This window comes from Mustelus asterias, chromosome 25 (genome assembly GCF_964213995.1).
Source record: "Mustelus asterias chromosome 25, sMusAst1.hap1.1, whole genome shotgun sequence".
Classification (NCBI taxonomy): Eukaryota; Metazoa; Chordata; class Chondrichthyes; order Carcharhiniformes; family Triakidae; genus Mustelus; species Mustelus asterias.
Genome location: NC_135825.1, coordinates 46,817,488 through 46,832,064, shown reverse-complemented (window position 1 = coordinate 46,832,064; position 14,577 = coordinate 46,817,488). Strand labels below are relative to the sequence as shown.

Genomic DNA, 14,577 nt, shown 5'->3' with positions numbered 1-14,577 from the left:
ACTGTAAAAAAGCAATTGCTCCTGTGCAATGGTTGAGACCTTAGTCACATCAAAACAAAGTGATTTTTTTTCATCAGTTCACATGCTGCTATGATCATAATTTCAGTTCTTGTCAAATTACTACAAATGATTTTATATTTGCAACAGAGAGATGTTGCTCCTTTAAACTAGCTAAGTAATTAAAGATTTCCAAATGGAGAAAAATGCTCTAATTAATTTATCTTTCATCCAGGAAGTTTCACATTGCTTCGTTTCAGTGTCACATCATTGCCCAACACTCAATTTATGCTGCATCTACAATATATTTGCAATATAAAATCGTCCCAAGATAACTTTCAGAGAAAATTGAGCTACAGTCAGAATTGTTACAGTGCGGGAGGCCATTCGCCCCTAGTGTTTATGCTAGCTCTCCGAATGAACATTGCACTGATGCCATTCTCCCGCCTCCCCCTTGCAACCCTGCACATTTTTCTTCTCAGATAACTGTTTAATTTTGAATGCCTCAATTGAACCTGCCTCCACCACAATCTCAGGCAGTGCTTATTCAGTGAAAATATTTTTCCTTGTGTTGCTATTGCTTCTTTTGCAAATTACTTAAATTTGTTCCCTCTCGTTCTCAATCCTCTCACGAGTGGGAACATTTTCTCCCCATCTACTCTCATGATTTACCTTGATTAAATCTCTCTACCTTCTCTTCAAGAAAATTAGTTCCAACTTCTCCAATGTAATTTCCCCATCCATGGAGCCATTATTGTAAATTACTGTATGCATCTTCTGGCATATTTGATCAATCTACCTCCTTACAGTGACTGATCAATTAAACAAATCCAATTAGTTGGATAATGGGGATGAACACTGCGTACAATGCAGCACTCTTGGAATTATGTTTATTGTTATAATCAAACAACATCCTATGTAACTGTGACAACAGTAAATTACCTCGTCTTTGTCCTTCTCAATCCTCAGTATTGACATGGTTGACTGCACCATCCTCCCCCAGTGCCTCTCCACTATTGCTCAGCTGAATGGGACTGGGTGGCCTTCCAACCAACTTCCATATAAGAACTAGGAGCAGGGGTAGGCCATCTGGCCCCTCGAGCCTTCAATAAGATCATAGCTGATCTTTTCGTGGGCTCAGCTCTACTTGCCCGCCCACTCACCATAACCCTTAATTCCTTTACTGTTCAAAAATTTATCTATCCTTGCCTTAAAAACATTCAATGAGGTAGCCTCAACTGCTTCACTGGGCAGGGAATTCCATAGATTCACAACCCTGTGTGTGAAGAAGTTCCTCCTCAACTCAGTCCTAAATCTGCTTCCCCTTATTTTGAGGCCATGCCCCCTAGCTCTAGTTTCACCTGCCAGTGGAAACAACTTCCCTGCTTCTATCTTATATGTTTCCATAAGATCTCCTCTCATTTTTCTGAATTCCAATGAGTATAGCCCCAGTCTACTCAGTGTCACCTCATAAGCCAACCCTTTCAACTCCGGAATCAACCTAGTGAATCTCTTCTGCACCCCCTCCAGTGCCAGTATATCCTTTCTCAACTAAGGAGACCAAAACTGTACACAGTACTTCACGTGTGGCCTCACCAGCACCTTATACAGCTGCAACATAACCTCGCTGTTTTTAAACTCCATCCCTCTAGCAATGAAGGGAAAAATTCCATTTGCCTTCTTAATTACCTGCTGTACCTGCAAACTAACTCCTTGAGATTCCTGCACAAGGACACCCAGGTTCCTCTGCACAGCAGCATGCTGCAATTTTTTACCATTTAAATAATAGTCCATTTTGCTGTTATTCCTACCAAAATGGATGACCTCACATTTACCAACATTGCACTCCATCTGCCAGATCCTTGCCCAAGTTTTAATTAAAGATTTCCAAATGGAGAAAAATGCTCTAATTAATTTATCTTTCATCCAGGAAGTTTCACATTGCTTCGTTTCAGTGTCACATCATTGCCCAACACTCAATTTATGCTGCATCTACAATATATTTGCAATATAAAATCGTCCCAAGATAACTTTCAGAGAAAATTCTATCTATATCCCTTTGCAGACTTTCAGCATCCTCTGCACACTTTGCTCTGCCACTCATCTTAGTGTCATTTGTGAATTTTGACACACTACACTTGGTCCCCAATTCCAAATCATCTATGTTACTCGTAAACAATTGCAGTCCCAACACTGACCCCTGAGGCACACCACTAGTCACTGATCGCCAACCAGAAAAACACCCATTTACCCTCACTCTTTGCTTTCTGTTAGTTAACCAATCCTCTATCCACGCTAATACATTACCCGTAACACTGTGCACCTTTATCTTATGTAGCAGTCTTTGGTGTGGCACCTTGTCAAATGCCTTCTGGAAATCCAGATACACCACATCCACAGGTTCCCCATTATCTACTGCACATGTAATGTTCTCAAACACACTATCACAAAAACCACCCATTTCCACCTCTGTTACACTGACTGACTTCATCCCCACCTCAGCTCATCTGCTGCTGAAACCCTCATTCATGCCTTTGTCACCTCTCAACTTAATTATTTCAATACACTTCCTGGCTGGTTGCACACATTCTACCCTCTGTAAACTTGAAGTGATCCAAAACTCTGTTGCCAATGTTTTAACTCATGGTCAGGGATTTTAAAATTCTCATTCTGGTTTTCAAATCCCTCCATAGCCTCAGTCCTTCCTATCTTCTAATCTTCTCCAGTCCAACAACCCTTGGTTTTTTGCACTATTCTGGTCCCGAGCATCCCGATTTTAATTGATTGACCATTGGTTGTTGTGCTTACAGCTGATCAGACTTCAGATTTCCCTCTCTACACTTATGTGCCTCTCTACCTCACTTTCCTCTTTTAAGGCACTATTGAAAACCTACTTCTTTAACTAAACTTCTGGTCATCTGATCTCTAATATCTCCTTATGTGGCTCAGTGTCATACTTGTTTTTAATGATGTTGTGAAGAGCCTTGGGATATTTTGTTACATTTAAGGCACCATACAAATGTAAGGTGCTCTGGGTGTTGAGCTGTGACACAGAGGTGTGCAGGTTAGGTGGATTGGCCATGATAAATTGCCCCTTAGTGTCCCAAGATATGTAGGTTAGATGGATTAGCCATGTTAAATGTGTGCAGTTACAGGGACATTGCAGGGGAGAGAACCTGAGAGTTGGTGCAAACTCTTCTGCACTGTAGGGATTTTATTCTATATGCTGTATTCACATAGAGATTTAGTAATCCACAGCATGCTTGACTTGAGCCACACAAAGTTTCTTATGAATCATATTGCACAATGCATTGAATCAAAGTAGGAGGCGCTCAGAATGACACTTTAGCAAAAAGAAAGGCAACGGGCAAAGAGGGAACCATTCATCCTGGAATAAAATCACCATAGTCCCAGATGGCCACAGGCTCTTCCCTTTGACGAGGCGAGCTGACTGGTGGTGATTTAACCTGAGGATCACCACATCTCAGGTGAGAAGGAATAACCTCATGAATAACCTTAGCCGGTACGGGAATTAGACCTGCAACGCGGGTTTCACTGCATCACTAACCAGCTGTCCAGCCAATTGAGCTAAACCGACCCCGGACGCTGGAACATAATACTTGATTTACCTGGGTTCGAATCCCGCCGTGGCAGATGGTGGAATTTGAATTCAATTTAAAAATACCCGGAATTAAGAATCTATTGATGATCATGAAACCGTTGTCGATTGTCAGAAAAACCCATCTGGTTCACTAACGTCCTTTAGGGAAGAAAATCGGCTGTCCTTACCTGGTCTGACCTACATGTGACTCCAGAGCCACAGCAATGTGGTAAAAATTTAAAGGAAAACTCTAGATGCTGAATAAAAGTGTACATTGACTATCAGGAACCAAGCCCTGACTGCAATCTCAGACCTAAGGACATTGGCAACAGTTCAATGCTGTGCTATTGTGAAGGCATTAACTCACAAAGCCAAAGTGGGGCAAGAGCCTATCAGAAGAAAAATAGGCACCAAGGATGATTCCTGAGGGATTTCGGATTAGATACACCATGATACCTGACACTGGGCAGGCATCAGAATCACAGAAAATAGTTGAGGCCGAAACGACGATGACCTACGCGCACGGGGGGGGGGAGGGGGCGCACACACGACACGCAGACGCACACGATGCGACGCTGCGTGGGGGGGCATCACACGTGCAGCCAGCGGGGGCGACCGGCCAGAACAGACTCAAGAACAGCTTCTTCCCTGTTGCCATCAGATTTTTGAATTGACCTATTATATATTAAACTGATCTTTCTCTTCACCCTACCTATTGCTGCGACACTACATCCTGCACCCCCTCCTTTCCTTCTCCCGGTATGTTTTGTCTATATAGCGCACATTCAACAATACTATTCACTGTATCCCAATACATGACAATGTGAAATTAAATCAAATCAAAAGGCAGCAATTCGAGTGCCACAGAGATCAATGTAAGGCCTCAACTATTTACAATGTAAATCAATGACTTGAATGAAAGGAAAGAATGTATGGTTTCTGAATTTGCTGATAACACAAAGATAGGTAGGAAAGTAAGCTGCCAAGAGGGCAAGGAGTCTCAAACGGACAGACAACCTGAGTAGGCAAAATGGTGTATAATGTGGGGAAGTGAACTTGCCCACTTTGGCAGGAAGAATAAAAAGACAGTGTGTTATTTAAATGGTAAGGGATTGTGGAATTCTGCAGTAAAGAGATGATATGTAAATTTTAAAAAATGTGCAGGTACAGTATTTACTTAAGGTAAATGGAATATTGTATTTTATTGCAAGGGAAATGAAATATTAAAATAGGGATGTTTGCTGCAGTTGTACAGCGCATTGGTGTAACCACATCTGGAATAGTGTGTATGATTTTGGTCTCCAAATTTAAGCAAGGATATAAATAGTTAGCAGTTCCAAGGTTGAAAGGTGGGGTGGGGGTTGCTGCAAGGATATTTCCCCTTGTGGGAGAGACTAGGACTAGGGGACACAGTTTAAAAATAAGTTGTCTGCCATTTAAGATAGAGATGAAGATTTTTTTCCCTCAAGAGGGTTGTGAGTCTTTGGAACTCTCCTCCATGGGGAGCGGTGAAGGCAGGGTCACTGAAATATCTTTAGAACAGAAGTAGATAAGATTTTTGACCAGAAAGGGAGCCAATGGTCATCACAAGTTGAGGCCACAATCAGCCATGATCTTATGGCGGAGCAGACTTGAGGGGCCAAATGGCCGACTCCTAATTTTTATGTTCATATGTTGCAACTGACCTTAGTGCTCCCAAAATAACTAGCAGAAGAATCAGGCAAAATCCATGCTTCTGCTACATAATGACCCTCTTGCTGGAAGCACAAAGGGCAAGGATGAGGTTTGACTGTGGAATAAATCACAGTCTGTCAACACTGTAGAAGGACATTGGCATGAATAATGGCCATTTCAGTGAGTTGGTGTGGGGAAACAGTTTGGTGATAGGTGATGGTTTGAAATCAAACATTTATAACGTAACATTTATAATGCAATTAATGAATTAATATTAAATACAGCTAAAACGGCAAATTATGACACTTCAGGGACTGACATCTGCTGCCCTTTCGTGCTAGGTCTCCTTATTTTCAAAATGGTTTTTGTACGTACTGCCAGTTTCTGCAGTGATGATTCAAATCTTGATACCAACAGGAACAGCAGCAGTGGGGGGAGGAGGCCAGAGCCAGCTGAATTCAAGATGTTAACAGGGTTTAAGACATGGAAGGCAATGCATAGTTTGAAATTTGCAAATGTCTATCAATTCAGAATGCCTCTTGTGTCTTTTACAACATGAGTTGTTTGGAACTGCCAATAACTGTTCCCTTCAGGCAACTGTTTATTTGAAGAGTGCCCTTTCTGTTTTATAGCAGTTCCACCATTCAGTACAGTGGCATTACCGTTCAGTTTTTTTAACTTTAAATCACGACTGTATTCAGATGAATCGTCACAAACTTAAACTTAACACTGAGGAATGACCTGCATAGGTCTAGAATGTGAAAACCCACGAGAGCTCAACCCACACAAAGCCAAAAGTAGCATTGGTGGCAGCAGACACTTACCTTTGCCATTGTGGCAAGAAACAAAATTCATCTCCTTAGATGGTGATCTGTGCCTCCAGAGGAATGCATATTGATATTAGAGCACTGCCTTTCAGGACAGTATTGTTATATAAATAGGATATTAAAACCACCAAACATAGAAAGAGCAAGATACAAAAGTACATAGATTTTTCCATTCAAATAAAAAGGTATTGGAGATTGTCCAGCATCTCAGATGGATTTAATTTCCCTTTTGAGTAATAAATCACCGAGGCTTCACTGTTGTGCTGAGAATTGGTGCACTTCACTTTTCCATCGACAATCTTATAATTTCCAGCAAAATCATGCGGGGGAAAAAAAATGAAGAACATAGAACTACTGTTGTCAATTTGCCTCCTTCCATGGTTCAGAAAGGTATGCTTTCAGCAAGCATGAAAACACTTGATGGTTGTGTACAGCCCACTTGATGCCTAACTATATAGAGCAGCTTTTCAGTCTCTGTATCTATCTTTTAAGCCCTCCAAATAACCACTGAAATCCATGTTCATTTATACACCTTACTTTGCCTACTAAGATACATTTAACACTTAAAATCTCATGATACCACTTTTCATAAGTTCTTTGAAAACACTTTTACATAAATAGTTGGGTGGGAGAGATTAGTTTGTGTAGCACTGCATTTAGTGGGGTTACCTTGAGGACTGGTTTGCCCCTTGGGAATTGAGTTAAGTCTGGGTTGTATTGCTAGAAGTGGCACCAAATTTCTCCCCACCCCTGACCTATCTGTCCTTGAATTAACAGTTTATCTTTCTAATATTATAGTTAATGATTCCCTCTGCCTACTCCACATATCCTTTCAGAAAAGAAGAACTTGCATTAATATAGTGACTTGCAAGTCTTCAAGTTATCCCAAAACATTTCACAAACAATGCGGTATTTTTTGAAACGCAGGTATTATTGTAATGTTTGCAAATAAGGCAGCCGATTAAAGCATAGCAATGAGAAATGTTCCTTCTTCTAAGAAACAATTTTAATTTTTTTAAAGGATTCTGCTTCAATAACAGGCCATGGGTTATCATTTTCATTCCTAACCACCCTGCTTAAAGAATTATTACCTCCTCTTCTTTTTGTCATTATCTTAAATTTGTTACTCTTCCAAACGAGTGAAAACTAGTTATCCTTATGTATTTGAAATAATCCTTCATAAGCTTAAAGACTAGCATTAGGTCGGCCATTAGCTCCAGGGAAAAGATTTACTTTTTCATATTTTTGTTCACAATTTTAGCACCATTTTTATTCTCTAAAACACTTAAGTGAGACCAAAGGGTATGCTATTTTTATACTCTCATTATCCTTTAAGTCAGTTATTTACTTTTTAAAAATCTAACACATTTATTGGAGAAGATCCATTTGATTAAAGACATTTGAATTCCCTTTTATTTTAGCCCATATTTCGCCAGGTTTTTCATTAGTCCTCTCCCTTAGATGTTTCGCACTCGGCTGTAATTTCCAGAATTGTCTTTTTTTTTTACACGAAGTAGCATTATACGTTAGCTTCTAAAAGTCCTTGCAGGATGCGACTAATTTCATTACCTACGTCCTTAAACCCCTAGTAAATGATAAATATTGTGTATGCTGTTAGCTGACTGACATGTTGGAATTTCCTTAAATACAAAAATCCTTTAAATCATTTAACATTTTAACTTAGCAGTGAATACTGAAGACATACTTACTGCTATTGTTGCTGCATTAATGGTGGCACCAGCAGGGACGGCCACCATCATTGTGTTGCTACCAGCTTTTGTAGGGTCGCTAACAGTCATTATTCTCACCCCTACTTTATTTGGGATACCCGCCATGGAAACGCCAGTTGTGTCTTCACCAGGCCTCTTGATAGCTTGTCGACAAGGCTGACCTTCACAGGTGGAAAGCTTTGAAGCAGAAAGTGTATTGCTGCTCTGACAGGTGGTCACTTGAGAAGATTCTGAAGGGTTGGATTGTACAACCACATTGCCATTATGATGAGGCTGAGGCAAGGTTACATTAAAAGTGACTGCTGCAGTTCCACTCGTTAATACAGAGTTCCTGTGTGCTTGTTGAACGGTTGGATTTGGTACTATTACTGTAGTGTGTGCATGTGATTTCACATTGGAAACTGAAGAAGGTCCATTGCACATTTTGCCCGGTTGACTACTCTCACCATCCAGACGACACTTTGCATCTTGGTGCTCTTGATTAAGAATTTCCCCATTTCCCAAATGGTTAGATGCGACTGACTTCTCATTAGGAACATCCTTCCCTATGTGTGAACGATCACCTTTAGCAAAATCAGAGTCCCCATTGATCAAAGGCCTTTTTAAAACATTTTTCATTTCTGCTGCACCAGGCTTCTCTAAAATTGGATCCCCATTTGTCAAGTTTGCCCCGCTGCTAGCTTTCGATTCCTGGAAAGCCGATGTGCTCTCCACAAAACCACAATGATTCATCCCTGAGCTGGGGTTCTCTTTCTTACTTTCCCCATTAAGTAGCATCCCAGTCTGATCCACTCTTCCATTTAGGTGTCCATTGCTTGCATTGTAAGCATTACCCATGAAAGAATTTTCTATCAGTCCAACAGTTTGTTCTTGAGATTGTGAACTAAGCAGTTTTGTAGCATCCTCAGCTTTCTGAGAAACGTTTCTCTCTCCCTCAAACTCATCAGCTTTTGTGTTGCTTTGGTTGAATGGAACATGTGACGACTGGATAACATGGGTACTGATGACTGGCTTTGCACTGTGATCTCCAGGAAGACTGTTTGCAGGATTTGTATTTACTTGGGTCACGTGTGTGTTGGTTAAATTAGTATTCGGTACGACAGTGACAGTAACTTGTTGGTTGAGAGGTGGTCCCTGGAGAATGGTGCTAGGGCTGGTGGTAGAAATGAATTGGCCAGGAATAATTTGCACAGTTTGTAGGCCTCCATGTGGCTGCAAGATTTGCAAGTTTGACTGGCTTACAACCAGCTGCTGAGATTGAGATTGAACTCCAACACTAGGTACAGTGTTGGCCATCATTTGATAAACAACTTGTGGACTTTGAGCCCTGGTAACAGAAGATGACACTTGTGGGATAGGAAGTAGGAGCTTACCTGCTTGGGAATGAGGTGGTGGCTTAGGAAGTAGTAACTGTTTAATTACACTGGTTTCACCAGTACTGGATTGAGTACCTCCCATGGAAGGTTGCTGAACGTGGACTTGAATTGGAGGCTGCTGAACAGAAAGCACTTGCCCACACGTACTGGGGTTCACCAGGGAGGGTGGTGGCAACTGAGCAGAAGAAATTCCACTTTGATTTGTTAGAACAATCTGATGAAAACTGGCAGGGTAAACTTGACCTTGATGTCCAACTATCACTTGGACACTTTGTTGGGCTTGCTGCTGTTGAAGTTGAGTGGAATTGCTGACAATAGTTAATGGCGTTGGACTAATATTTTGAAATGTCTGGGAAGAAACAGAGTTGTGGCTTCCTGCTATGGTAAAAGTCTGACTGCTTGGCAGGACAGCAGCAGCAGACACAACAGCAGTGGTGGCTGCTGTGTATTGAAGATGCACTTGCACAGGTTGGGCAGTGGAAGGTTGGATAAGCTGTCCTTGAGACACTATGGCAGCATTTGTAATGGGGTGCATTCGTGAAGCAAACTGAGCATTCGGCAGTGTTTGATGGAGGACAGGAACTGTTGTTGTTGAACAGACAGACTGCTGACCAGCAAGGGATTGGGGAGTAACAGCAGCGTGAGGAAGATGAACAGATGTGGTCACAGTGGGCAGATGCACCGCTGTAGTGACTTTGGTCGCTGCCATTTGCATTACAGTATTCCCAGGAACTACCGTGGTTACCGCAGAATGAAAATTTGGGTGAACAGCGGATGCCTGGATCGTATTAGACTGTATCCCTCCAACAGGTGTGGGCACCTTGCTTGCAATAGTACAGTATTGATGTTGTTGGATAGGAGTACTTATTCCAGGATGCAGCTGGGCAGCATTTTGGGTCTGGGTTGTGTAGAGGATTTGCGTCAATGGTTGACTTGTAGGTGTAAGGGTTCTATGCATTTGAACAGCTGGGCTAGGTACCGTCATACCTAGAAACAAGAGAAAGATAATTGGTTAAATACCACACATATACATACACAGTAAAACCTCATGGCCATAGCATGCTGTTAAAACTGGAGAAAGAATATTTTTACTAATTGATTGCAGTTACAAGAAAACTTTTCTTATGAATGGTTCTTAAAATTATCTATTCTTTCATTCATTTTACTTCTATTGCATACACCTTTACAATGAGAAGACCTCTTATTCTTCTAAACTTCAGGTAGTATTCTACTCAATGTCTCTTCACAAGACAATCCTCTCATCCCAGTAATCAATTTTTATATTTGTTCTTGGGCCGTGTGTGTTGATGGAAAGGACAGCATTTATTACCCATGTCCAATTGTCCTTGATAAGCTGGTAGTGAGCCGCCTTTTGAACTGCTGTAGTCTATGTGGTGTTGGTTACACTTATGATACTATTAGGGAATAAGTTTCAGGACTTTGATCTAGCAACCGTGAAGGAACAGCGATATAATTCCAAGTTTGGATGGTCTATGACTTTTCTTTGGGAGGAGTGGGGTGGCTTACAGTGGTAGCGTTCTCATGCACCTGCTACCCTTGCCATTCTAGATGGTGAAGTTTGTAGCTTTGGAAGGTGCTGTCAAAGGTGAGTCTTGGCGAGTGGCTGCCGTGTATGTGGTGAAGGATGTGAATATATAATGTGTGCAAGATACGAACATACTGCAGCAATGTCCTAGGAGGTCAGTGGTTTCCAACAACTACAACCCATCTTCCGTTGTACTAAGTATGATTCCAACTGGTGGACGACTTTACCCGATGTTCATTGACTTCAATTACACTAAGACCCCTTGGAGCTGAACTCAGTCACATGCTGTCATGGTGTCAAAGGTTATCACTCTCACATCTGGAATTCAGTTCTATAGTCCATATTTAGACCGAGTCTGTAATGAGCTCTGGCGGAACACAAAGTGAGCATCAGTGAGCAATTAATGAATAACTGTCACTTTACAGCACTGCATTAATTTGCTGATGATTGAGAGTAATTGGCCAGATTTGATGCGTCCTTTCTGTAGACCTATTTGTCGGATAGAGCAGTATAGTAGTTCACGAGGCTAGTTCCGGAACACAAGTCTTCAGTACTACAGCTGGGATGTTTTAGGGCACATAACCAATGCAGTATCCAATGCTATCAGCCATTTCTTGATATCATGTGGAGTGGATTGAATGGGCTGAAGGTTGGCCTGAGTGATGCTGAGGACCTCACGAGGATGTTGAGCCGGATTATTGATTTGGTACTGCTGGCTGAGTATGGTTTCAAGTGCTTCAGCCTTGTCTTTTGCACTGATGCAGCGGCACAGTGGTTAGCACTGCTGCCTCACAGCGACAGGGACCCAGGTTTGATTCCCGGCTTGGGTCGCTGTCTGTGCAGAGTATGCATGTTCTCCCTGTGTCTGCATGGGTTTCTTCCAGGTGCTGCGGTTTCCTTCCACAGTCTGAAAGACATGCTGGTTAGGTGCATTGGCCATGCTAAATTCTCCCCCAGTGTACCTGAACAGGCGTCGGAGTGCGGCGACTAGGAGATTTTCACAGTAGCTTCATTGCAGTGTTAATGTAAGCCCACTTGTGACAATAATAAAATAAAATGATGTGCTGGGTTTCCCCCATCCTTGAGGATGGGGTACTTGGGCTGGTTAGTTGTTTAAAGGTCCATCACCACAAGGGACAGGATTGAATTAGCACTCAGCTTTGATGGTTATGAGATTATTCAATACTCTTGGTTAATCCAGCAAAGTTCAAGCATATCCTTCCTTGGAATAAGGAGACCAAACTGGACAAAGTACTTCCAGGTATGGTCTCACCAAAATCCTGTACAATTGCAATAAGATATTAGACATAGAAACATAGAACAGGACAGCACAGAACAGGCTCTTCGGCCCATGATGTTGTGCCGAGCTTTATCTGAAACTAAGATCAAGCTATCCCACTCCCTATCATCCTGGTGTGCTCCATGTGCCTATCCAACAACCGCTTAAATGTTCCTAAAGTGTCTGACTCCACTATCACTGCAGGCAGTCCATTCCACACCCCCCGCAACCACTCTCTGCGTAAAGAACCTACCTCTGATATCCTTCCTATATCTCCCACCATGAACCCGATAGTTATGCCCCCTTGTAATACCTCCATCCACCCCAAGGAAATAGTCTTTGAACGTTCACTCTATCTATCCCCTTCATCATTTTATAAACCTCTATTAAGTCTCCCCTCAGCCTCCTCCGCTCCAGAGAGAACAGCCCCAGCTCCCTCAACCTTTCCTCATAAGACCTACCCTCCAAACCAGGCAGCATCCTGGTAAATCTCCTCTGCACTCTTTCCAGCGCTTCCACATCCTTCTTATAGTGAGGTGACCAGAACTGCACACAATATTCCAAATGTGGTCTCACCAAGGTCCTGTACAGTTGCAGCATAACCCCACGGCTCTTAAACTCCAACCCCCTGTTAATAAAAGCTAACACACTATAGGCCTTCTTCACAGCTCTATCCACTTGACTGGCAACCTTTAGAGATCTGTGGATATGGACCCCAAGATCTCTCTGTTCCTCCACAGTCTTCAGAACCCTACCTTTGACCCTGTAATCCACATTTAAATTAGTCCTACCAAAATGAATCACCTCACATTTATCAGGGTTAAACTCCATTTGCCATTTTTCAGCCCAGCTTTGCATCCTATCTATGTCTCTTTGCAGCCTACAACAGCCCTCCACCTCATCCACTACTCCACCAATCTTGGTGTCATCAGCAAATTTACTGATCCACCCTTCAGCCCCCTCCTCTAAGTCATTAATAAAAATCACAAAGAGCAGAGGACCAAGCACTGATCCCTGTGGCACTCCGCTAGCAACCTGCCTCCAGTCCGAAATTTTCCATCCACCACCACCCTCTGTCTTTGATCAGATAGCCAATTACCTATCCAATCTGCCAACTTTCCCTCTATCCCACACCTCCTCACTTTCATCATAAGCCGACCGTGGGGGACTTTATCAAACGCCTTACTAAAATCCATGTATATGACATCAACTGCCCTACCTTCATCAACACACTTAGTTACCTCCTCAAAAAATTCTATCAAATTTGTGAGGCACGACTTGCCCTTCACGAATCCGTGCTGACTATCCCGGATTAATCCGCATCTTTCTAAATGGTCGTAAATCCCATCCCCAAGGACCTTTTCCATCAATTTACCAACCACCGAAGTAAGACTAACCGGTCTATAATTACCAGGGTCATTTCTATTCCCTTTCTTAAACAGAGGAACAATATTTGCCACTCTCCAGTCCTCTGGCACCATCCCCGTGGACAGTGAGGACCCAAAGATCAAAGCCAAAGGCTCTGCAATCTCATCCCTTGCCTCCCAAAGAATCCTAGGATATATTTCATCAGGCCCAGGGGACTTATCGACCTTCAGTTTATTCAAAACTGCCAGTACATCCTCCCTCCGAACAACTATTTCCTCCAGCCTATTAGCCTGTAACACCTTCTCTTCCTCAAAAACATGGCCCCTCTCCTTGGTGAACACTGAAGAAAAGTATTCATTCATCACCTCGCCTATCTCTACTGACTCCATACACAAGTTCCCACTACTGTCCTTGACCGGCCCTAACCTCACCCTGGTCATTCTTTTATTCCTCACAAAGGAGTAAAAGGCCTTGGGGTTATCCTTGATCCGACCCGCCAAGGACTTCTCATGTCCCCTCCTAGCTCTCCTAAGCCCCTTTTTCAGCTCATTCCTTGCTAACTTGTAACCCTCAATCGAGCCATCTGAACCTTGTTTCCTCATCCCTACATAAGCTTCCCTCTTCCTTTTCACAAGACATTCCACCTCTTTCGTGAACCATAGTTCCTTCACTCGGCCATTTCCTCCCTGCCTGACAGGGACATACCTATCAAGGACACCCAGTATTTGTTCCTTGAAAAAGTTCCACTTTTCATTAGTGCCTTTCCCTGACAGTTTCTATTCCCATCTTATGCCCCCTAATTCTTGCCTAATCGCATCATAATTACCTTTCCCCCAATTGTAAACCTTGCCCTGCCGTACAGCCCTATCCTTCTCCATTGCAATAACAAAAGACACCGAATTGTGGTCACTATCTCCAAAGTGCTCTCCCACGACCAAACCTAACACTTGGCCCGGTTCATTCCCAGTACCAAATCCAATGTGGCCTCACCTCTTGTCGGCCTATCCACATATTGTGTCAGGAAACCCTCCTGCACACACTGCACAAAAACTGCCCCATCCGTACTATTCGACCTACAAAGGTTCCAATCAATATTTGGAAAGTTAAAGTCCCCCATGACAACTACCCTGTGACCCCCACACATATCCATAATCTGCTTAGCAATTTCTTCCTCCACAT

General features: G+C 42.6%; 1 protein-coding gene across 2 annotated transcripts in view; it reads right to left on the bottom strand.

Annotated features, from left to right (window-relative positions):
* LOC144511945 (AT-rich interactive domain-containing protein 2-like) overlaps positions 1–14,577 on the bottom strand; it is a 197,530-nt gene that overhangs the window by 22,417 nt on the left and 160,536 nt on the right. For both annotated transcript variants that reach the window (XM_078242433.1, XM_078242434.1), the window contains exon 15: positions 7,809–10,192. In XM_078242433.1, coding sequence (XP_078098559.1) covers positions 7,809–10,192 — 2,384 coding nt within the window. The remainder of the gene's footprint in view (positions 1–7,808; positions 10,193–14,577) is intronic.